Source organism: Dendronephthya gigantea, unplaced genomic scaffold, assembly GCF_004324835.1.
Source record: "Dendronephthya gigantea isolate DGI-Jeju-01 unplaced genomic scaffold, DenGig_1.0 000000F, whole genome shotgun sequence".
In the NCBI taxonomy this organism is placed as follows: domain Eukaryota; kingdom Metazoa; phylum Cnidaria; class Anthozoa; order Malacalcyonacea; family Nephtheidae; genus Dendronephthya; species Dendronephthya gigantea.
The window spans coordinates 2,540,841-2,567,171 of NW_021163010.1; the positions used below are offsets into that span (position 1 = coordinate 2,540,841).

General features: G+C 35.9%; 2 protein-coding genes and 2 long non-coding RNA genes across 6 annotated transcripts; 3 read left to right on the forward strand and 1 right to left on the reverse strand.

Moving 5' to 3' along the window:
- Positions 1-613: 613 nt before the first annotated feature.
- Positions 614-21,766, forward strand: LOC114522755. 2 transcript variants are annotated; one of them, XM_028543512.1, is made up of 3 exons: positions 614-702; positions 1,341-2,510; positions 20,584-21,766. In XM_028543512.1, exons 2-3 carry the CDS (start codon positions 1,344-1,346, stop codon positions 20,596-20,598), a joined length of 1,182 nt encoding a protein of 393 aa, XP_028399313.1. In that variant the 5' UTR covers positions 614-702; positions 1,341-1,343; the 3' UTR covers positions 20,599-21,766. The 2 variants fall into 2 exon arrangements, with proteins under 2 accessions (XP_028399313.1, XP_028399305.1); XM_028543504.1 differs by lacking the exon at positions 20,584-21,766 and having other exon boundaries at positions 1,341-2,954.
- On the forward strand, positions 3,223-10,625 carry LOC114522789. Of its 2 annotated transcripts, XR_003686945.1 has the most exons (4): positions 3,223-3,387; positions 4,313-4,379; positions 9,616-9,681; positions 10,613-10,625. It is a non-coding gene; the product is annotated as an uncharacterized LOC114522789 (long non-coding RNA). The 2 variants fall into 2 exon arrangements; XR_003686944.1 differs by lacking the exons at positions 9,616-9,681; positions 10,613-10,625 and adding an exon at positions 4,515-5,108.
- Positions 15,379-16,970, forward strand: LOC114522782. The gene is made up of 3 exons (XR_003686943.1): positions 15,379-15,630; positions 16,573-16,639; positions 16,777-16,970. It is a non-coding gene; the product is annotated as an uncharacterized LOC114522782 (long non-coding RNA).
- A 723-nt stretch (positions 21,767-22,489) lies between the features above and the next one.
- Positions 22,490-24,212, reverse strand: LOC114522771 (juxtaposed with another zinc finger protein 1-like). Its single transcript, XM_028543523.1, has one exon. It carries the CDS (start codon positions 24,159-24,161, stop codon positions 23,475-23,477), a length of 687 nt encoding a protein of 228 aa, XP_028399324.1. The 5' UTR covers positions 24,162-24,212; the 3' UTR covers positions 22,490-23,474.
- Positions 24,213-26,331: the final 2,119 nt, after the last annotated feature.

Consider the following 26,331-nt stretch of genomic DNA (forward strand, 5'->3'; position numbering starts at 1 on the left):
AAAAACTGTGCCAAAGCACAAATTTCTAAATAAAGCTCGTTACGAAGACACACTCGGTCTAGCACTTGGCTTTCTAGAAGAAAGAAAAGGCTCGTGCTCTTATTCAGACTTTTTCAATCGAATTTTTTTCAGTCACTTTCATGTGATCAAATAATTGTTATGGCAATTTTTTTGGCAAGTCACGAGTCTCCAAACGGCCGGGTTAGCTTGTTATGTGTAAAAATGATAGATATAATATGGAAAAAAACCTTCAGGTTAGTTGTTATAAAGGTTCCCTCTGGGTCGAACCCGGGTTAGAATTGATGTTAGTAATGCAAACAAAGTGAAGGTTTGGTCTGACTTGAGTTAACCCGGATTCGTTTGCCTAGTGTTAACGGGCCTTCAGTGTTTCACCGGCAAAAAACTGCTTTCGATCCCCTTCCATAATCTTCTCTTTAGATTACTATTTTGTGACCAGTGCGAAACGCACGTCATGTAGTCTACTATGCCATTACGACAAGAACTAAGGGCCTGATCTTTCGGGACCCCACAGTGTCCGCCCCACATGTGCCCGCCTAACTTTGGTTGGCAAGGAAACATAATATTAAAATCAGTTTCTGTAGTTGAAGCCGGAAGCCAAGACCGCAGTTGTCTGCTTGTAGAAAAGCTGAGGCATACCGCTTACGAGTCACTTTCACTCAACTCAAACTTATCGCTTAGTGCGTAAGTACAACCCATATAAATTGTAAAATCAGATGAATTATAACCTTCAGGACTTCAGGCTAATTCACGCAACATTTATATATATACAAAGTAGTACAAAATAACATTCTCAGTCACTCAAGTCAATATTGTTATATCTTATAGAATTAAATTGGCTCATAGCATACCCACAATTTGAGTTTTAAATCTATCTGATTTTGGTAGGTCCAGATGGGTAAAAACCGTGACTTGATGTATCTATTCACTTGACTCATATTTTTAAATACTTTTTTATGGTTTCACTTTTGATTACATGGAATTACGTGGAAATGGAGTATTCAATTCCATGTAATAAGCACTCAATCGTGGAAAATCTTGACAATGAAAATCAAAACATAAAATGCCAACTAAGCTGTCGAAAACTTGTACGGTTTACTTTCAAATGTATTTTATAAACTTTAAAGATTGTCGCTTACGTTAACGTCTATTTTAAGGTCTGTAATAAATTTTGTTTGGGTGCAAATGTTGATTGTTTAGACATTCGGCTCATGACTTCAGACTAAAATTGAATACCCTAATTTCCAAGTTAACACAATCAAGCCAAAGTATAGCCTAGCCTGTGTGCAAACTTTTTGACCAAAAAATATCTGCGTTTACAGAAAATGTACAGCGGTTATGGCAGAAGGGGTAGTTTTCCTCGGAGAGGCGGCTTCGGTGGACACCGTCAAGGATACCACAGATCGTATAACGAAGCTGGATGTATGTTTTGCACTGGGGTTTCTGAAAGTCAACAGTCACACCAGCGTCATCAATGCCACGAATTTCGGCAACTGAAACAGAATACCTCGTACAAACCATACGTAAAAGCAAAATTAAACGACGAAGATGAGCGTGGTTTCGCTGCTGCTGGTTTTTTGTTGTGGAAGAAAGGAAATGAGAACAATTTGCAAGTCTTAATGGCTCGCGAATATCGACATGGCAACGATTGCCTCAACTTTCTTGGTGGAAAACGGTTGCGAAAAGCAGAAAGTGCAATAGAAGTAGCGTTGAAGAAAGTCGACATGGAATGTGGACGACAACTCTCTCATGAAGCGTTGGAAGGAATGAAAGGTGCACCACTGGTACATTGGAGCGGCAGATCTTCAAAGTACGCGCTTTTCCTTTATGAAGTCACGTTATGGCGAGATTGTGAAGTTCATGTTTTGGCTGCTGGCTTGCGAGATGATGGGGTTAAAAGATTAGAGTGGGTTTCTTGTAAAGATTTGAAATCTACTCCATTTATACACCGTCAACTACACGATTTTGCAACAGATATGGTTCATGCATTATCTGATCCCACCTGTGACGTTCTTAGCAATATAGAAGATTTGTTTGAGACAGCCAGTAAAGCAAGCAAAGTGCATGAGAATACTCAAGAAGAAGTTCAATTCGACTTTGACGTTATTGCAGGTCTAACGTCATCCGCAACCTTAGCAAGAGGGTTTTCACCCACAGGTATTCTAACCTGGGGTGTTATTGCTGATGCTGTCACGTCACTTCCGAAAAATGATTTACAAAAATTGCGCCTAAAGTTTCACCCGGACCGTTTAGGCAGACAGTTAGGGCGAGATCCAACTGATCTTGAAAAAGAAGCTTCTACTAAGGCAACGCAAATCCTGAACCGAGTTTTAGATATGGTCAAGAATCCTAGTGATGCACCAGCACGATCATCTTCCAATGGTGGGGTTTTTCAAATCATTGATGAACTAAATACACTGATTAAAAAGTACACTGGTGTCACTGGTGACGAAGATAAAATTGCTGCAGCTATCACAGCTAAACTTTCTGAAATACGCCTAAAATAGAGTGACTCAAGTGTTTAATTGTACATTTGTTCTAATGTTTGTTCATCTTTTATTTCATTCTAAAAATATAACTGCACCGTGTAGCATTCCCTATAATCAATATGAAAGTTATTCAATAACTTCAACCATATACATTTCAAACTTTTTAAAGAGGGATTACTTTAATTACTAACTCTGTACGTAAAGGAAACTGATTGAAATTTTAGTCATGTCCGCTCCTCGGTGATTAGTTTACCGGTACCTGTCCAGTAAACACGACATTTTTATCATCATACTATCCATATTGTATGTACCCTACTCCTGCTTCGGAGCTAGCAATATAATTACTACGAGTACGAACCAAGCGTACACCTTACAAGCGTACACCGTACAAGCGTACACCGTTAACAAACGTTTTTTATGGAATTGTCGAATGTTAATAGTTTGGACTTTCGAGTTCACATTTGTGAAGACCATTTCTTAATTTTTTTATTTGATTTTTTTTATTTAATATACCTTAAATAAGACACTATGGTATAAAAATGTGTGGGGGACAATAACATATTCGTCCCCTCCTACTCCAAAAGTGGGGGACCTGTCCCCCCAGGATTTACGCCCTTACTATTTTGTCACGAGTGCGTAACCCACGGCATGTAGTCAGTCTACTATGCCATTACGACAAGAACTAAGGGCCCCGCGATCTTTTGGGACCCCACAGTGTCCGCCCACATGTTTCCGCCTAACTTTAGTTGGCAAGGAAACATATTAAAATCAGTTTCTGTAGTTGAAGCCGAAAGCCAAGACCGCAGTTATCTCCTTGTAGAAAAGCTGAGGCACACCACTTACGAGCAACTTTCACTCAACTCTAACTTGTTGCTTATGCGTAAGTACAACACATAGAAATTGTAAAATCAGATGAATTATAACCTTTAAGCTAAATTACGCAACATTTTTTATATATACAAAGTAGTAAACATTCTCAGTCACTCAAGTGAACTGATTTTGTTATATCTTATAGAATAAAATTGGCTCGTAGCAAGCACACAATTTTCTTACTATAGTTTTAAATCTTAGCATCAAATGTGGTATAACAACTGCCTAAATAGACAAAACACTTCTCGACGTTTCGACCTGAGTGCCTTCGTCAATATTAATGTTAAGTTGTTTGAAGACGCTGCAACGCTGCTCCTTGGTTATATTAGTTTTAAATCTATCTGATTTTGGTAGGTCCAGATGGGTAAAACCCGTGACCTGATGTATCTATTCACTTGACTCATATTTTCACTGAAATACTTTTTTATGGTTTCACTTTTGATCACATGCATGCCGGAAATGGAGTATGTATAATTCCATGTAATAATCACTTTATCGTGTTCGTCATTTAAAATTTAGCTGTCTTGATGTAGGAAAATCTTTACAATGAAAATTAAAGCATAAAATGTGAACTAAGCTGTCGAAAACTTGTACGGTTTACTTTCAAATGTATTTTATAAACTTTAAAGTTTGCCGCTTACGTTAGCGTCTATTTTAAGGTCTGTATAACAAATTTGTTTTGGGTTTATATGTGTTCAATGTTTAGACATTCGGCTCATGACTTCAGACTACAATTGTATACCCTAAATTCTTAGACCAGTGCGTAGCCCACGGCATGTAGTCAGTTTACTATGCCATTATGACAAGAACTAAGGGCCCCGCGATCTTTTGAGACCCCACAGTGTCCGCCCACATGTTTGGTTGGCAAGGAAACATATTAAAATCAGTTTCTGTAGTTGAAGCTGAAAGCGAAGACCGCATTTATCTCCTTGTAGAAAAGCTGAGGCACACCACTTTCGAGCAACTTTCACTCAACTCTAACTCTATACTTCTCGCTTATGCGTAAGTACAACACATATAAATTATAAAATCAGATGAATTATAACCTTTAAGCTAAATTACGCAACATTTTTTATATATACAAAGTAGTAAACATTCTCAGTCACTCAAGTGAACTGATTTTGTTATATCTTATAGAATAAAATTGGCTCGTAGCAAGCACACAATTTTCTTACTATAGTTTTAAATCTTAGCATCAAATGTGGTATATAACAACTGCCTAAATAGACAAAACACTTCTCGACGTTTCGACCTGAAGGCCTTCGTCAATATTTAATGTTAAGTTGTTTGAAGACGCTGCAACGCTGCTCCTTGGTTATATTAGTTTTAAATCTATCTGATTTTGGTAGGTCCAGATGGGTAAAACCCGTGACCTGATGTATCTATTCACTTGACTCATATTTTCACTGAAATACTTTTTTATGGTTTCACTTTTGATCACATGCATGCCGGAAATGGAGTATGTATAATTCCATGTAATAATCACTTTATCGTGTTCGTCATTTAAAATTTAGCTGTCTTGATGTAGGAAAATCTTTACAATGAAAATTAAAGCATAAAATGTGAACTAAGCTGTCGAAAACTTGTACGGTTTACTTTCAAATGTATTTTATAAACTTTAAAGTTTGCCGCTTACGTTAGCGTCTATTTTAAGGTCTGTATAACAAATTTGTTTTGGGTTTATATGTGTTCAATGTTTAGACATTCGGCTCATGACTTCAGACTACAATTGTATACCCTTTTTGGGGTTACAAATAACACCGTTTCTGGAGTTAAATTTTAATCCCCATTTTGGGGTTACATTTAACTCCCATTTTGGGGTTAAAATAACCCGTTTTCAGGATCACGCTATAATACCCGGAAAGAAATAAAGAATCATACAAAAATTTGAGCAAAATTTTATTACTTTATATCCAATCTACAATATTTACAACATAAATACAACTTCATATTAAAGTTTCCTGATAAATCATCAGAAATCTAAACATTTTTCTTTTAAAGAACAAACAAATGCATTGTAAAAACTTTACAAATTATATCCTAAGGTAGGCAACTTCAATCACAATATCGAGATGTACACATGAAAACAATCCGAAAATACGTCAATTAATACCTAAAACTAATCTAAAATAACAAGTGAAATGAAATCTACAATATTTTTACTATATACTTCCTATGTTTTAACTTTGAAAACAAGTTATAGAAGCGAGAAAAATGCGAAAAGTTTTTGATATTTTACTTATTTTTGGAATAGGCCAATGCTGGACCCGCGCTGTAGACTTTTAAGAACGTTTGAAAATGACGAATTCGTAACCTCATTGGCTGTTTTTTATTCTTGCTGTTGTGACAGCCAATGAGATTACGAATTCGTCATTTTCAAACGTCAACATGCATGCAGCGCGGGTCCAGCAACGGCCCATTTAAAAAATGAGTAAAATATCAAAAACTTCGCATTTTTCTCGCTTCTATAACTTGTTTTCAAAGTTAAAACATAGGCAGTATATAGTAAAAAATTTGTAGATTTCATTTCACTTGTTATTTTAGATTAGTTTTAGGTATTAATTGACGTATTTTCGGATTGTTTTCATGTGTACATCTCGATATTGTGATCGAAGTTGCCTACGTTAGGATATATTACACTATATATAATACCTTTTCATCCTATTATTAAATATATTTAACTCATATATAAGTCCTTATTTTCCTTTAGACTATGAGAATATGAAAAATGTTTTTCATGTCTACTGTTCCATATCAAGATATTTTTAGCGACCTACATTAATAGTTTCTTTGTATTGAATTATTGTCGACACTTGCTGAAGGTTTTCTGTTGAAATATTGAAAATATATTACACACCAGCGCAATTGTGTTTGTATCCTGGATGGCTGAGCAACTGTACACTTTCTTCCAACAGAGAATTACAGACAATTTAGCTCACGAACTGCAGTTTAATTTATATCCAATTTCGGCAGGTAAACAGTCGCACTCCGAGAGGCATGAAAATGATATTCAAGTACGTACATTGCCGTTTTTAACTGCATACAGCAAATCCGCCAACCTTTCTTTGACTTTTCCTCGTTCAATTCGGTTTTAGTCGTAATTTATCTTTAAAAATACAGGCAATTCTCCCGTGGAACCAGCAGTGCTTGCGAAGGTTTTGAAAAATAGCTCGTTTTGCATGATTGCATCAGCTTGATCACGTGGTATAATGTACTTATTTTAACCCCCAAAATGGTGTTACATTGCGCGTAACCCCCTTACGTGGTGTTATTTTAAGTCCAACTATGGAGTTATTAAGCTGGAATTTTGTAACTCCCCTATTACACCCCTAGAATCCCTTAAAAGTGGTGTTAAAATAACACCCTGAAAATAACAGTGTACAAAGTAGTAAACATTCTCAGTCACTCAAGTGAACTGATTTTGTTATATCTTATAGAATAAAATTGGCTCGTAGCAAACACACAATTTTCTTACTATAGTTTAAAATCTTAGCATCAAATGTGCTATTATAGCAACTGCCCAAATAGACAAAACACTTCTCGACGTTTCGACCTTAGGGCCTTCGTCAATATTTTATGTTAGCTAAGTTGTTTGAAGACGCTGCCACGCTGCTCCTTGGTTATATTAGTTTTAAATCTATCTGATTTTGGTAGGTTCAAATGGGTAAAAACCGTGACCTGATGTATCTATTCACTTGACTCATATTTTCAAATACTTTTTTATGGTTTCACTTTTGATTACATACAGGAAATGGAGTATGTAATTCCATGACGCGTGACCATGTGATAATTACTTTATCGTGTTCGTCATTTAAAATTTAGCTGTCTTGATGTAGGAAAATCTGGACAATGAAAATTAAAGCATAAAATGTGAACTAAGCTGTCGAAAACTTGTACGGTTTACTTTCAAATGTATTTTATAAACTTTAAAGTTTGCCGTATACGTTAGCGTCTATTTTAAGGTCTGTATAACAAATTTGTTTTGGGTTTATATGTGTTCAATGTTTAGACATTCGGCTCATGACTTCAGACTACAATTGTATACCCTAAATTCTTAGACCAGTGCGTAGCCCACGGCATGTAGTCAGTTTACTATGCCATTATGACAAGAACTAAGGGCCCCGCGATCTTTTGAGACCCCACAGTGTCCGCCCCACATGTTTCCGCATAACTTTAGTTGGCAAGGAAACATATTAAAATCAGTTTCTGTAGTTGAAGCCGAAAGCCAAGACCGCAGTTATCTCCTTGTAGAAAAGCTGAGGCACACCACTTACGAGCAACTTTCACTCAACTCTAACTTGTTGCTTATGCGTAAGTACAACACATAGAAATTGTAAAATCAGATGAATTATAACCTTTAGGCTAAATTACGCAACATTTTTTATATATATACAAAGTAGTAAACATTCTCAGTCACTCAAGTGAACTCATTTTGTTATATCTTATAGAATAAAATTGGCTCGTAGCAAGCACACAATTTTCTTACTATAGTTTTAAATCTTAGCATCAAATGTGGTATAACAACTGCCTAAATAGACAAAACACTTCTCGACGTTTCGACCTGAGTGCCTTCGTCAATATTTAATGTTAAGTTGTTTGAAGACGCTGCAACGCTGCTCCTTGGTTATATTAGTTTTAAATCTATCTGATTTTGGTAGGTCCAGATGGGTAAAACCCGTGACCTGATGTATCTATTCACTTGACTCATATTTTCACTGAAATACTTTTTTATGGTTTCACTTTTGATCACATGCATGCCGGAAATGGAGTATGTATAACTCCATGTAATAATCACTTTATCGTGTTCGTCATTTAAAATTTAGCTGTCTTGATGTAGGAATATCTTTACAATGAAAATTAAAGCATAAAATGTGAACTAAGCTGTCGAAAACTTGTACGGTTTACTTTCAAATGTATTTTATAAACTTTAAAGTTTGCCGCTTACGTTAGCGTCTATTTTAAGGTCTGTATAACAAATTTGTTTTGGGTTTATATGTGTTCAATGTTTAGACATTCGGCTCATGACTTCAGACTACAATTGTATACCCTAAATTCTTAGACCAGTGCGTAGCCCACGGCATGTAGTCAGTTTACTATGCCATTATGACAAGAACTAAGGGCCCCGCGATCTTTTGAGACCCCACAGTGTCCGCCCCACATGTTTCCGCATAACTTTAGTTGGCAAGGAAACATATTAAAATCAGTTTCTGTAGTTGAAGCCGAAAGCCAAGACCGCAGTTATCTCCTTGTAGAAAAGCTGAGGCACACCACTTACGAGCAACTTTCACTCAACTCTAACTTGTTGCTTATGCGTAAGTACAACACATAGAAATTGTAAAATCAGATGAATTATAACCTTTAGGCTAAATTACGCAACATTTTTTGTATATACAAAGTAGTAAACATTCTCAGTCACTCAAGTGAACTGATTTTGTTATATCTTATAGAATAAAATTGGCTCGTAGCAAACACACAATTTTCTTACTATAGTTTAAATCTTAGCATCAAATGTGCTATATAGCAACTGCCTAAATAGACAAAACACTTCTCGACGTTTCGACCTGAGGCCTTCGTCAATATTTATGTTAAGTTTTTGAAGACGCTGCCACGCTGCTCCTTGGTTATATTAGTTTTAAATCTATCTGATTTTGGTAGGCTCAGATGGGTAAAAACCGTGACCTGATGTATCTATTCACTTGACTCATATTTTCAAATACTTTTTTATGGTTTCACTTTTGATCACATGCATGCCGGATATGGAGTATGTATAATTCCATGTAATAATCACTTTATCGTGTTCGTCATTTAAACTGATTTAGCTGTCTTGGTGTAGGAAAATCTGGACAATGAAAATTAAAGCATAAAATGTGAACTAAGCTGTCGAAAACTTGTACGGTTTACTTTCAAATGTATTTTATAAACTTTAAAGTTTGCCGCTTACGTTAGCGTCTATTTTAAGGTCTGTAACAAATTTTGTTTGGGTTTATATGTGTTCAATGTTTAGACATTCGGCTCATGACTTCAGACTACAATTGTATACCCTAAATTCTTAGACCAGTGCGTAGCCCACGGCATGTAGTCAGTTTACTATGCCATTATGACAAGAACTAAGGGCCCCGCGATCTTTTGAGACCCCACAGTGTCCGCCCCACATGTTTTTTTGGTTGGCAAGGAAACATATTAAAATCAGTTTCTGTAGTTGAAGCTGAAAGCGAAGACCGCATTTATCTCCTTGTAGAAAAGCTGAGGCACACCACTTTCGAGCAACTTTCACTCAACTCTAACTTATACTTCTCGCTTATGCGTAAGTACAACACATATAAATTATAAAATCAGATGAATTATAACCTTTAAGCTAAATTACGCAACATTTTATATATATACAAAGTAGTAAACATTCTCAGTCACTCAAGTGAACTCATTTTGTTATATCTTATAGAATAAAATTGGCTCGTAGCAAGCACACAATTTTCTTACTATAGTTTTAAATCTTAGCATCAAATGTGGTATAACAACTGCCTAAATAGACAAAACACTTCTCGACGTTTCGACCTGAGTGCCTTCGTCAATATTTAATGTTAAGTTGTTTGAAGACGCTGCAACGCTGCTCCTTGGTTATATTAGTTTTAAATCTATCTGATTTTGGTAGGTCCAGATGGGTAAAACCCGTGACCTGATGTATCTATTCACTTGACTCATATTTTCACTGAAATACTTTTTTATGGTTTCACTTTTGATCACATGCATGCCGGAAATGGAGTATGTATAATTCCATGTAATAATCACTTTATCGTGTTCGTCATTTAAAATTTAGCTGTCTTGATGTAGGAAATCTTTACAATGAAAATTAAAGCATAAAATGTGAACTAAGCTGTCGAAAACTTGTACGGTTTACTTTCAAATGTATTTTATAAACTTTAAAGTTTGCCGCTTACGTTAGCGTCTATTTTAAGGTCTGTATAACAAATTTGTTTTGGGTTTATATGTGTTCAATGTTTAGACATTCGGCTCATGACTTCAGACTACAATTGTATACCCTAAATTCTTAGACCAGTGCGTAGCCCACGGCATGTAGTCAGTTTACTATGCCATTATGACAAGAACTAAGGGCCCCGCGATCTTTTGAGACCCCACAGTGTCCGCCCCACATGTTTCCGTTTGTTGGCAAGGAAACATATTAAAATCAGTTTCTGTAGTTGAAGCTGAAAGCGAAGACCGCATTTATCTCCTTGTAGAAAAGCTGAGGCACACCACTTTCGAGCAACTTTCACTCAACTCTAACTTGTTGCTTATGCGTAAGTACAACACATAGAAATTAAAATCAGATGAATTATAACCTTTAGCTAAATTACGCAACATTTTTTATATATACAAAGTAGTAAACATTCTCAGTCACTCAAGTGAACTCATTTTGTTATATCTTATAGAATAAAATTGGCTCGTAGCAAGCACACAATTTTCTTACTATAGTTTTAAATCTTAGCATCAAATGTGGTATAACAACTGCCTAAATAGACAAAACACTTCTCGACGTTTCGACCTGAGTGCCTTCGTCAATATTTAATGTTAAGTTGTTTGAAGACGCTGCAACGCTGCTCCTTGGTTATATTAGTTTTAAATCTATCTGATTTTGGTAGGTCCAGATGGGTAAAACCCGTGACCTGATGTATCTATTCACTTGACTCATATTTTCACTGAAATACTTTTTTATGGTTTCACTTTTGATCACATGCATGCCGGAAATGGAGTATGTATAATTCCATGTAATAATCACTTTATCGTGTTCGTCATTTAAAATTTAGCTGTCTTGATGTAGGAAAATCTTTACAATGAAAATTAAAGCATAAAATGTGAACTAAGCTGTCGAAAACTTGTACGGTTTACTTTCAAATGTATTTTATAAACTTTAAAGTTTGCCGCTTACGTTAGCGTCTATTTTAAGGTCTGTATAACAAATTTGTTTTGGGTTTATATGTGTTCAATGTTTAGACATTCGGCTCATGACTTCAGACTACAATTGTATACCCTAAATTCTTAGACCAGTGCGTAGCCCACGGCATGTAGTCAGTTTACTATGCCATTATGACAAGAACTAAGGGCCCCGCGATCTTTTGAGACCCCACAGTGTCCGCCCCACATGTTTTTTTGGTTGGCAAGGAAACATATTAAAATCAGTTTCTGTAGTTGAAGCTGAAAGCGAAGACCGCATTATCTCCTTGTAGAAAAGCTGAGGCACACCACTTTCGAGCAACTTTCACTCAACTCTAACTTGTTGCTTATGCGTAAGTACAACACATAAATTGTAAAATCAGATGAATTATAACCTTTAAGCTAAATTACGCAACATTTTTTTATATACAAAGTAGTAAACATTCTCAGTCACTCAAGTGAACTCATTTTGTTATATCTTATAGAATAAAATTGGCTCGTAGCAAGCACACAATTTTCTTACTATAGTTTTAAATCTTAGCATCAAATGTGGTATATACAACTGCCTAAATAGACAAAACACTTCTCGACGTTTCGACCTGAGGCCTTCGTCAATATTTAATGTTAGTTTGTTTGAAGACGCTGCACGCTGCTCCTTGGTTATATTAGTTTTAAATCTATCTGATTTTGGTAGGTTCAGATGGGTAAAACCGTGACCTGATGTATCTATTCACTTGACTCATATTTTCACTGAAATACTTTTTTATGGTTTCACTTTTGATCACATGCATGCCGGAAATGGAGTATGTATAATTCCATGTAATAATCACTTTATCGTGTTCGTCATTTAAAATTTAGCTGTCTTGATGTAGGAAAATCTTTACAATGAAAATTAAAGCATAAAATGTGAACTAAGCTGTCGAAAACTTGTACGGTTTACTTTCAAATGTATTTTATAAACTTTAAAGTTTGCCGCTTACGTTAGCGTCTATTTTAAGGTCTGTATAACAAATTTGTTTTGGGTTTATATGTGTTCAATGTTTAGACATTCGGCTCATGACTTCAGACTACAATTGTATACCCTAAATTCTTAGACCAGTGCGTAGCCCACGGCATGTAGTCAGTTTACTATGCCATTATGACAAGAACTAAGGGCCCCGCGATCTTTTGAGACCCCACAGTGTCCGCCCCACATGTTTTTGGTTGGCAAGGAAACATATTAAAATCAGTTTCTGTAGTTGAAGCTGAAAGCGAAGACCGCATTTATCTCCTTGTAGAAAAGCTGAGGCACACCACTTTCGAGCAACTTTCACTCAACTCTAACTTTATACTTCTCGCTTATGCGTAAGTACAACACATATAAATTATAAAATCAGATGAATTATAACCTTTAAGCTAAATTACGCAACATTTTTTATATATACAAAGTAGTAAACATTCTCAGTCACTCAAGTGAACTCATTTTGTTATATCTTATAGAATAAAATTGGCTCGTAGCAAGCACACAATTTTCTTACTATAGTTTTAAATCTTAGCATCAAATGTGGTATAACAACTGCCTAAATAGACAAAACACTTCTCGACGTTTCGACCTGAGTGCCTTCGTCAATATTTAATGTTAAGTTGTTTGAAGACGCTGCAACGCTGCTCCTTGGTTATATTAGTTTTAAATCTATCTGATTTTGGTAGGTCCATGCAGATGGGTAAAACCCGTGACCTGATGTATCTATTCACTTGACTCATATTTTCACTGAAATACTTTTTTATGGTTTCACTTTTGATCACATGCATGCCGGAAATGGAGTATGTATAATTCCATGTAATAATCACTTTATCGTGTTCGTCATTTAAAATTTAGCTGTCTTGATGTAGGAAAATCTTTACAATGAAAATTAAAGCATAAAATGTGAACTAAGCTGTCGAAAACTTGTACGGTTTACTTTCAAATGTATTTTATAAACTTTAAAGTTTGCCGCTTACGTTAGCGTCTATTTTAAGGTCTGTATAACAAATTTGTTTTGGGTTTATATGTGTTCAATGTTTAGACATTCGGCTCATGACTTCAGACTACAATTGAATACCCTAAATTCTTAGACCAGTGCGTAGCCCACGGCATGTAGTCAGTTTACTATGCCATTATGACAAGAACTAAGGGCCCCGCGATCTTTTGAGACCCCACAGTGTCCGCCCCACATGTTTTTGGTTGGCAAGGAAACATATTAAAATCAGTTTCTGTAGTTGAAGCTGAAAGCGAAGACCGCATTTATCTCCTTGTAGAAAAGCTGAGGCACACCACTTTCGAGCAACTTTCACTCAACTCTAACTTGTTGCTTATGCGTAAGTACAACACATATAAATTTAAAATCAGATGAATTATAACCTTTAGCTAAATTACGCAACATTTTTTATATATACAAAGTAGTAAACATTCTCAGTCACTCAAGTGAACTCATTTTGTTATATCTTATAGAATAAAATTGGCTCGTAGCAAGCACACAATTTTCTTACTATAGTTTAAATCTTAGCATCAAATGTGGTATATACAACTGCCTAAATAGACAAAACACTTCTCGACGTTTCGACCTGAGGCCTTCGTCAATATTTAATGTTAAGTAAGTTTTTGAAGACGCTGCACGCTGCTCCTTGGTTATATTAGTTTTAAATCTATCTGATTTTGGTAGGTCCAGATGGGTAAAACCGTGACCTGATGTATCTATTCACTTGACTCATATTTTCAAAATACTTTTTATGGTTTCACTTTTGATCACATGCATGCCGGAAATGGAGTATGTAATATGATCCATGTAATAATCACTTTATCGTGTTCGTCATTTAAAATTTAGCTGTCTTGATGTAGGAAAATCTTTACAATGAAAATTAAAGCATAAAATGTGAACTAAGCTGTCGAAAACTTGTACGGTTTACTTTCAAATGTATTTTATAAACTTTAAAGTTTGCCGCTTACGTTAGCGTCTATTTTAAGGTCTGTATATAACAAATTTGTTTTGGGTTTATATGTGTTCAATGTTTAGACATTCGGCTCATGACTTCAGACTACAATTGTATACCCTAAATTCTTAGACCAGTGCGTAGCCCACGGCATGTAGTCAGTTTACTATGCCATTATGACAAGAACTAAGGGCCCCGCGATCTTTTGAGACCCCACAGTGTCCGCCCCACATGTCCGCATTTTGTTGGCAAGGAAACATATTAAAATCAGTTTCTGTAGTTGAAGCTGAAAGCGAAGACCGCATTATCTCCTTGTAGAAAAGCTGAGGCACACCACTTTCGAGCAACTTTCACTCAACTCTAACTTGTTGCTTATGCGTAAGTACAACACATAGAAATTGTAAAATCAGATGAATTATAACCTTTAGGCTAAATTACGCAACATTTTTTATATATATACAAAGTAGTAAACATTCTCAGTCACTCAAGTGAACTCATTTTGTTATATCTTATAGAATAAAATTGGCTCGTAGCAAGCACACAATTTTCTTACTATAGTTTTAAATCTTAGCATCAAATGTGGTATAACAACTGCCTAAATAGACAAAACACTTCTCGACGTTTCGACCTGAGTGCCTTCGTCAATATTTAATGTTAAGTTGTTTGAAGACGCTGCAACGCTGCTCCTTGGTTATATTAGTTTTAAATCTATCTGATTTTGGTAGGTCCATGGGTAAAACCCGTGACCTGATGTATCTATTCACTTGACTCATATTTTCACTGAAATACTTTTTTATGGTTTCACTTTTGATCACATGCATGCCGGAAATGGAGTATGTATAACTCCATGTAATAATCACTTTATCGTGTTCGTCATTTAAAATTTAGCTGTCTTGATGTAGGAAAATCTGGACAATGAAAATTAAAGCATAAAATGTGAACTAAGCTGTCGAAAACTTGTACGGTTTACTTTCAAATGTATTTTATAAACTTTAAAGTTTGCCGCTTACGTTAGCGTCTATTTTAAGGTCTGTATAACAAATTTGTTTTGGGTTCATGTGTTCAATGTTTAGACATTCGGCTCATGACTTCAGACTACAATTGTATACCCTAAATTCTTAGACCAGTGCGTAGCCCACGGCATGTAGTGAGTTTACTATGCCATTATGACAAGAACTAAGGGCCCCGCGATCTTTTGAGACCCCACAGTGTCCGCCCCACATGTTTCCGCATAACTTTAGTTGGCAAGGAAACATATTAAAATCAGTTTCTGTAGTTGAAGCCGAAAGCCAAGACCGCAGTTATCTCCTTGTAGAAAAGCTGAGGCACACCACTTACGAGCAACTTTCACTCAACTCTAACTTGTTGCTTATGCGTAAGTACAACACATAGAAATTGTAAAATCAGATGAATTATAACCTTTAGGCTAAATTACGCAACATTTTTTATATATACAAAGTAGTAAACATTCTCAGTCACTCAAGTGAACTGATTTTGTTATATCTTATAGAATAAAATTGGCTCGTAGCAAACACACAATTTTCTTACTATAGTTTAAAATCTTAGCATCAAATGTGCTATTATAGCAACTGCCCAAATAGACAAAACACTTCTCGACGTTTCGACCTTAGGGCCTTCGTCAATATTTTATGTTAGCTAAGTTGTTTGAAGACGCTGCCACGCTGCTCCTTGGTTATATTAGTTTTAAATCTCTCTGATTTTGGTAGGTTCAAATGGGTAAAAACCGTGACCTGATGTATCTATTCACTTGACTCATATTTTCAAATACTTTTTTATGGTTTCACTTTTGATCACATGCATGCCGGAAATGGAGTATGTATAATTCCATGTAATAATCACTTTATCGTGTTCGTCATTTAAAATTTAGCTGTCTTGATGTAGGAAAATCTTTACAATGAAAATTAAAGCATAAAATGTGAACTAAGCTGTCGAAAACTTGTACGGTTTACTTTCAAATGTATTTTATAAACTTTAAAGTTTGCCGCTTACGTTAGCGTCTATTTTAAGGTCTGTATAACAAATTTGTTTTGGGTTTATATGTGTTCAATGTTTAGACATTCGGCTCATGACTTCAGACTACAATTGTATACCCTAAATTCTTAGACCAGTGCGTAGCCCACGGCATGTAGTCAGTTTACTATGCCATTATGACAAGAACTAAGGGCCCCGCGATCTTTTGAGACCCCACAGTGTCCGCCCCACATGTTTCCGCCTACCTTTGGTTGGCAAGGAAACATATTAAAATCAGTTTCTGTAGTTGAAGCTGAAAGCGAAGACCGCATTTATCTCCTTGTAGAAAAGCTGAGGCACACCACTTTCGAGCAACTTTCACTCAACTCTAACTCTATACTTCTCGCTTATGCGTAAGTACAACACATATAAATTATAAAATCAGATGAATTATAACCTTTAAGCTAAATTACGCAACATTTTTTATATATATACAAAGTAGTAAACATTCTCAGTCACTCAAGTGAACTCATTTTGTTATATCTTATAGAATAAAATTGGCTCGTAGCAAGCACACAATTTTCTTACTATAGTTTTAAATCTTAGCATCAAATGTGGTATAACAACTGCCTAAATAGACAAAACACTTCTCGACGTTTCGACCTGAGTGCCTTCGTCAATATTTAATGTTAAGTTGTTTGAAGACGCTGCAACGCTGCTCCTTGGTTATATTAGTTTTAAATCTATCTGATTTGGTAGGTCCATGCAGATGGGTAAAACCCGTGACCTGATGTATCTATTCACTTGACTCATATTTTCACTGAAATACTTTTTATGGTTTCACTTTTGATCACATGCATGCCGGAAATGGAGTATGTATATTCCATGTAATAATCACTTTATGGTTCGTCATTTAAAATTTAGCTGTCTTGATGTAGGAAATCTTTACAATGAAAATTAAAGCATAAAATGTGAACTAAGCTGTCGAAAACTTGTACGGTTTACTTTCAAATGTATTTTATAAACTTTAAAGTTTGCCGCTTACGTTAGCGTCTATTTTAAGGTCTGTATAACAAATTTGTTTTGGGTATATGTGTTCAATGTTAGACATTCGGCTCATGACTTCAGACTACAATTGAATACCCTAAATTCTTAGACCAGTGCGTAGCCCACGGCATGTAGTCAGTTTACTATGCCATTATGACAAGAACTAAGGGCCCCGCGATCTTTTGAGACCCCACAGTGTCCGCCCCACATGTTTCCGCCTACCTTTGGTTGGCAAGGAAACATATTAAAATCAGTTTCTGTAGTTGAAGCTGAAAGCGAAGACCGCATTTATCTCCTTGTAGAAAAGCTGAGGCACACCACTTTCGAGCAACTTTCACTCAACTCTAACTTGTCGCTTATGCGTAAGTATACAACACATAGAAATTGTAAAATCAGATGAATTATAACCTTTAGGCTAAATTACGCAACATTTTTTATATATATACAAAGTAGTAAACATTCTCAGTCACTCAAGTGAACTGATTTTGTTATATCTTATAGAATAAAATTGGCTCGTAGCAAACACACAATTTTCTTACTATAGTTTAAAATCTTAGCATCAAATGTGCTATTATAGCAACTGCCCAAATAGACAAAACACTTCTCGACGTTTCGACCTTAGGGCCTTCGTCAATATTTTATGTTAGCTAAGTTGTTTGAAGACGCTGCCACGCTGCTCCTTGGTTATATTAGTTTTAAATCTATCTGATTTTGGTAGGTCCAGATGGGTAAAAACTGTGACCTGATGTATCTATTCACTTGACTCATATTTTCAAATACTTTTTTTATGGTTTCACTTTTGATTACATGCCGGAAATGGAGTATGCAATTCCATGACTATACAATAGGCACTTTATCGTGTTCGTCATGTAAAATTTAGCTGTCTTGATGTTGGAAAATCTTGACAATGAAAATTAAAGCATAAAATGGCTAAGCTGTCGAAAACTTGTACGGTTTACTTTCAAATGTATTTTATAAACTTTAAAGTTTGCCGCTTACGTTAACGTCTATTTTAAGGTCTGTAACAAATTTTGTTTGGGTGTATGTGTTGAATGTTTAGACATTCGGCTCATAACTTCAGACTACAATTGAATACCCTAAATACTTAGACCAGTGCGTAACGCACGTCATGCATGTAGTCAGTCTACTATGTCATTATGACAAGAACTAAGGGCCCCGCGATCTTTTGGCCGTTTTGGGACCCCACAGTGTCCGCCCCACAGGTTTCCGCCTAACTTTGGTTGGCAGCAAGGAAACATATTAAAATCAGTTTTTGTAGTTGAAGCCGAAAGCCAAGGGCAAGGCCGCAGTTATTTGCTTGTAGAAAAGCTGAGGCACACCACTTACGAGCAACTTTCACTCAACTCTAACTTGTCGCTTATGCGTAAGTACAACACATATAAATTGTAAAATTAGATGAATTATAACCTTTAGGCTAAATTACGCAACATTTTTTATATATACAAAGTAGTAAACATTCTCAGTCACTCAAGTCAACTGATTTTGTTATATCTTATAGAATAAAATTGGCTCGTAGCATATATAGGCACAATTTTCTTACTAATTTTAAATCTTAGCATCAAATGTGGTATAACAACTGCCTAAATAGACAAAACACTTCTCGACGTTTCGACCTGAAGGCCTTCGTCAATATTTGATGCTAAGTTGTTTGAAGACCGGCTGCCACGCTGCTCCTTGGTTATATTAGTTTTAAATCTATTTAATTTCGGTAGGTCTAGATGAGTAAAAACCGTGACCTGATGTATCTATTCACTTGACTCATATTTTCAAATACTTTTTTATGGTTTCACTTTTGATCACATGCCGGAAATGGAGTATGTATAATTCCATGTAATAGGCACTTTATCCTGTTCGGCATTTAAAATTTAGCTGTCTTGATGTAGGAAAATCTTGACAATGAAAATTAAAGCATAAAATGTGAACTAAGCTGTCGAAAACTTGTACGGTTTGCTTTCAAATGTATTTTATAAACTTTAAAGTTTGCCGCTTACGTTACGTCTATTTTAAGGTCTGTAACAAATTTTGTTTGGGTGTATGTGTTGAATGTTTAGACATTCGGCTCATGACTTCAGACTACAATTGAATACCCTAAATACTTACGCCTGTATTCAAAAAGCTCACTCACACTCACACTCATTGAGTGTGACATATAAATTTTGTTAATGCTGATCAATGAGAAAGTTTTCTCTGAATAGATGGAAAGATATAAGGTAAGTAACTGAAAATCAAGCTCCTATTCGGCTTGAAATACCGCCATTGAAACGTTATGAGAAGATTAAGATCTCCCACTCAATGAGTTTGAGTGTGAGTGAGCTTTTAGAATACAGGCGTTAGTCTTACTATCAAGCTATAGAAAAAATAGAGAAAATACTGCCGAGCTATGCCCCGTCTGAACTGACTGAACACTCATAAAATTGGGCACGGATACCCATTTGTTGGCCTTGCCCTCCAATTGGTCCAACCCCCCCCCCCCACCCCGCTCAATTAGCTGTAACATCGAAATAAAAAAGTTCAACTGAAACTATTTGACCATAAATATCTGCGTTTACAGAAAATGTCGTATAGCAAGGCTGGATGTAAGTTTTGCACTGGGGTTTCTGAAAGTCAACAGTCACATCAGCGTGATAAATGCCCCGAATTTAAGGAACTGAAAGAGAATACCTCGTACAAACCTTACGTAAAAGCAAAATTAAACGACGAAGATGAGCGTGGTTTCGCTGCTGCTGGTTTTTTGTTGTGGAAGAAAGGAAATAAGAAAAATTTGGAAATCTTAATGGCTCGCGAAGATCGACAACACAAGGATCGCCTCAACTTTCTTGGTGGAAAACGGTTGCAAAAAGCAAAAAGTGCAATAGAAGTAGCGGTGAAAAAAGTCGGCATGGAATGTGGACGACAACTCTCGCCCGAGGCGTTGGAAGGAATGAAAGGTGCACCATTGGTACTTTGGAGCGGCAACGCTTCAAAGTACGCGCTTTTCCTTTATGAACTCACTTTATGGCGAGATTGGGAAGTTCATGTTTCGGCTGCTAGCTTGCGAGATGGTGGGGTTAAAAAATTGGAGTGGGTTTCTTGTAAAGATTTGAAATCTACTCGATTTATAAAGAATCAACTACACGGTTTTGCAAGAGATATGGTTCATGCATTATCTGATCATGAGAATACTCAAGAAGAAGTTCAATTCGACTCTGAAGTTATTGCAGGTCTAACGTCATCCCCAACTTTGGGGTGCACTGGTGTCACTGGTGACGAAGATACAATTGCTGCAGCTATCACAGCTAAACTTTCTGAAATACGCCTAAAATAGAGTGACGCAAGTGTTTAATTGTACATTTGTACTAATGTTTGTTCATCCTTTATTTCATTCTAAAAATATAACTGCATCGTGTAGCATTCCATATAATCAATATGAAAGTTATTCAATAACTTCAACCATATACATTTTGAAACATTTTAAAGAGGGATCACTTTTATTTCTACCTCTGTACGTAAAGGAAACTGATTGAAATTTTAGTCATGTCGGCGTTTCGGTGATTAGTTTACCGGTACCTGTCCAGTAAACACGACATTATTATTATCATACTATCCATATTGTATGTACCCTGCTCCTGCTCCGAACTTAGCAATATAATTACTACGAGTACGAGCCAAATTGTACCAGGTGACAGATCATATATTCGTATTCTAGTTCTTTTTCCTTTTCAAATTGAGTGTTTTTACGGTCACTGAGCAGCGAACAAAATTCACATGAATATACGAATATGTCCCACTTCTACGCCACTGCTAGGTTTGGGCTGAAATGCTTTGAAGTTTGAACAACTGAACTTCATAATCATTCATGCAACATGATTCGTCACAATAACGTCATTTGGTACCATATATTGCTGGTACATGTCTCATTAAACTTCAGAACAGGATTGGTTAAACGTTTTTTTCTGAAAAGAAAATCATTTTGCAGTAAAGAAAAATGAGAAAAACCAGAGGAGATTTTTGGCATTCCTTCCTTTTCTTGAATAAAAATTCCTGACTTTCAAATCATGATACAAGGCTGAAAAATAGTGAGAGAAGAAATTTTCTGCAACCTGGGACATTCTATTAGGACACTCCAAATTACTGGCAAAGACATTCCAAACTACAAAGGGCCCAGCCTTGGAAAAACCAGAGCCTCCCTGTGACCTAAAGGGGCCCCATGTCTAGAATGTACTACCGTACTAGAAAAGTTTTCAGGGATTTATAAATTGTAAGGTTATTTAGTATATATAATAGTAATGAAGGGGCCCTTCAATATTTTTACCAGGGGCCCACAGATGTGGGGTTACATCACTGCTCGAAATGTTTGACTTTAGTCTTTTAAAACACATACTACAAGTTTTACATTAACAATGGAAGCAATTTTTTATTCCATTTATTACATGTGTACATCGTTTGACCCCTTTTTCATTATATTTTGTTTTAAATTTATGTCCACACCTCACACAAAACATTAATATTACCACTGCACCATTTTCTACAAATAACACTTTCATAAAATAAATAATTTAGTTTCATATTTGTTTCTCTATAAACAAAGTGTAATTTTACTGCCCTGCAGATTTTGCTACTACCTGTAGCTAAATGTTTAAATGTTACTATTCTTACAAATTGTTGCAAGTTTCCACAAGATTGATATCTAAAATTCCCATTCAAGCAACCCAATATTAAGAATGCTTTCCATGTAGGCAAGCCAAGCTAGGATGACATGATAAAAACAACAATATATAAATATACTTATGTTTTAAAAATAAATGTAATAAGATGACCGAATGCAAATAATAGACTGTACTATTATGGTATCACTCCCTAACCTTTTACAATTCAGGCTTTTTTGGGCACAAATAAATTCAATCTCCATAAATGCTATTATATAGTTAATTTAAATTATGTATTTCAATCAAATATTGCTAGCATAGTCATCCTAGCTTACCCTGAAATTGGGTCATTAAATAGACCAGTTGGCCAAATATTTAAGGGGTTACCCTTCTTCCAACTACACCATGGCAAACTGTCTAAAAACAATTCAGGAAACATCCCTACACAGTAATATTCTAATCTTGCTTTAAAACCTTGTCGCATGGATTATCAAGAGTCACCCAAAAGAACCTTAATATTTTTTTAGATTTGCAAGTTGTTACATATTCATATCCCATATTAATCAGTCCTTGGTGTTCAATATCACTCCTATTTTTTTAGCAAATAGACCTCATTATCATGTTGGTGCTCAGAAATTTGCACTTTGGTTGAAAACTTGAAATATGAAAACTCCAAGAATATACAAAGCAAGGAAAACTGAAACTATATGTAGCAATTCCTTATTCCTAATGCACCAAATTAAATAAATCACTGAGCAGGGAGGGAGGGAGGTCTTTATCATGATTAGGACTAAAGCTTTTACCATGGTTACAATATAAGCATTAGGTTAGATACAATCAGTCCCCCACATTCAATGCATACAAGATGAAGTAAAATAATATGCAATGTCTGACAATGAAAGGTTGCTAAATGACAAGGCACAAAATGTATTATAACTTATAACTTACTGTGCCAAGGTCATATGTCAATTTGATGCCCATGGGCATTCCAATATCATATCATATAATATTCATGCATTTAAAGATGTACTGTACAAGTGTTTATATCAACCATAGTCATTCATACCTAATTTTTGTCTTCATGGTCAAAGCATGTAACATCACTCTGGTTGCATTGAGTGGGGGCCATTTGCTGTGCTATTGACAAAACTCATATCCCTCTTCCTAATGATACGAGTAGACAAGAAAGCCGCCAAACCCCGCCATTTGAGATATTGGTTTCGCGGCGCCAGCGAACAGTGAAGACTGAAGAGCACACATTTTCATGTGCCCTTTGTGCTCCATCAAACAGCATTGACGCACTATGTTATCAAGTGAAAGTCACGATGAGATACAACATTTCCGTGCCACAGTGCCAGCGATAAAACAAATATATATATATACATACATAGGTATATAGACAATCATATATTGATATGACAACAGGCTGCAGCTGGCTGTCTTGTACATCTTAAATAATTCAACAAGGTATCACGTTTTCCAGCTGCTACCGGCGGGATACATCACAATGCTAGAAATCCGCAGTAAAAAACCCTTTGATATTTCACGCATTTTGTTACACATATACCTCGATCCCATTCCCATGTGCTTCTGTGATGTTCTGAGGGTGTATTGTGGAATGTCGTGTAGCAATGTGATGTCGCAGTCCACTCTGATTTTTATAACTTTTGCCGCAATGACATTTATGTGGTTTCTTCGTCTTTCCGTCCTTAGAATGGCCATTTTTAGCATGATATTTAATCCCGTTTGCATTCTTGTACTTTTTGCCACATCCTTTGACTGGACAAATATATCGCTTCGAATCGCCGTCTTCCATGGTGACTGAATTTAGAATGAGTTCGCTAGTTAGCCCATCAGAGGTTGTCCATGAATCATCACTATTATCACTCGTATTTCCATCATCGTCGCCGTTCTCCGAGGCATCTGGTGTTGCCATACATGAGCTTACACTATAAGCTGATATGGCTTTCTTTTTCTTAGGTGTATAGTCAAAATCATAGCTATTATCACCGTCTGCACCTATCTCTTTCATCTTCCTGTGAGCAGATCTAGTAGCTTCAGAGAAAAAGCAGTTCACATACGATAGTGGGACGGCAGCAGGTTGAGCGGCTTCTTGTTTCTCAAGTATTCGTGGATCTTTCTCAATATGAACAGCCTCAATATGATCTATAAGATCAAGCAAAGATGAACAATTCTTACCACAGTGGTTCCATAAACAAGAATATCTGAAGAACGCAGCCATGTTTCAGGGATATATCTTTCTTCGGTGACATGTAATGTTGAAATGACGTCAAATGATCATATGTTGTTAGCTATTCAATGCGTCGGGAAAACCCGCGAACATTCTCAGCCAACCGAGAGGCAAACCTGTTGTTGCTAGGTCGCCCACATTTCAGTCATTTCGCTTCCGCTCTCGCGAGGCTCTTGATGTTTTAAAATAATATACATATGAGTGTTCAAATACTATGATTTATAGTATACTCTCTATAGCTCCCACAGAGAGAACAACGCGTAAATATGTTTAGTTTTTTCGCGCGAAAGTCCGTAACTGAGGAACTTTATAACGTAGCCTAGGACAATAAATGTTTGCCAGTAATTAAGAGGGCATATAATTAGGGGTCACACAAATTTGAACTTTACAATTAGTGTCATCCTAAATATCTCGTCTAGTGGGACGGTTGCCAAAGTGACGTCAGCTATGTCTTGGCTATTGACAATGACACATCATCTACATGTCATGGTTGATACCATAGTACTTAGGTAGATACATATAATACTCCGTCTCGTGTTTATCGTTCACAACGGCTTACCTCATTCGTGCCTTTCGTGGCCGAATACGCAATCATGACAGTTATAATATACGTAAATTCCTAAGAGTGCCAAGAGTGTTTCCTGTATCAGTTTTATGCGCGTAGTTACGCCTTGGTGAGACCACTTGATCATGCTCTTTAACTTTTTTCACCCGTCGTCATAATGATACCAATAATTATTATTATCGTGGGCTTTCTGGTGATTTAACAAATATATATTTTACGCGCAATGTAAGTATGCATTACTACTCAAGTCGAAACCTATTAACGTTCTGGTCGAATGCTAATTTGTTCTTCCACCATATTTCTCAAGATGTTTTGCAAACATTCTTTTATATGCGCCGCTACGAAAGTACCTTTTTACGAAAATCTGCCCCCGTGTGAATGTGTTCTGACATCACGCTACTAATACTAATTAAGCTCTTCTAGTTTAGATACTGAAATTCCATTTTAGGAAATATATTAAAAATACTATGGCAAGCCAGTGGGTCTACAAAAATTACAGATATTTAAAAAATGCATGTTTCTATTTTTTTGTAAAATGAAAGAATAAGTCAGCAGGAATCTCTACAATGCTAAATAAAATTAGCTCTTACATATTTATAATTGTATATATATATACAAGAACTTTTTCTACTCAAAGTATATAACTTTCAAAATAAAATATTTGTCACTTTATTATTATCATTAAAAATGAAGAGACCAAAAAACGGAGTACGTGACCTCTCGTATCGCATACTTTCCACAAAAAATTTCAAAATATAAGACAGGAATTATGAAAGAGAATATTTATTGTTATAGTCATGGTAAAGGCTGTTTTCCAGTACGCGTTTTTCTTACGCACGTACACGCACGTAAAAGTCTATAAGTGAATAAATCGAAGGAACTTAGTTTTCTGCATTTTTAAGTATGCATTAATTGACCTCGATGTTAAATAATAAAAAGTTAAATGCATTTAAAATTTTCCGTACGTGTACGTGCGTATAAAAAACCACAAAAAAACCGTGAAAGTGGAAAGCAGCCTTAACGCCCAACTATAGAGGTTCTGCGCAGGCATTATAATACGCGTGTTTTTGACACACTTTGTGTCCTTGTAAAAGGCAAATGTGTCCTTGTAAATGAAAAAGTGTGTAGTTAAAAATCATGCCTCATGGACAAAAATGTCTAATATAATTTTAATTTGACTATTTAAAATAATTATTGTTTCTATTATAAATTTGACATTATTGAATATATTATATATTAAAAAAGGCTAGAGACTGACGGACCGTGCTTTGCATGGCTATGCTCTTTTTTATATGCTTGCGTTGTAATTTCACGTTGTAATTTCTAAGACTGAGTGATTATTGAACCTAAAGACAATCGGCTGTATTCTAAAAGCTCACTCACACTCACACTCAAGTTAAACTCGAGTGAGCTGCTCCCAAGTGTGATTGAAGTGTGAGAATAAGTGGAGTGTGAGTATAACGTTGCACTTTGAAAGGGCGTACTCATTTGTTAAGCAAACTGGTCAAATTGCATTCAAAAAGCTTACTCAAGTTTGACTAACAGGAGTGCAGTTCAGTAAACAATCATGTATATAATAATTGATTTTCTCGGCTG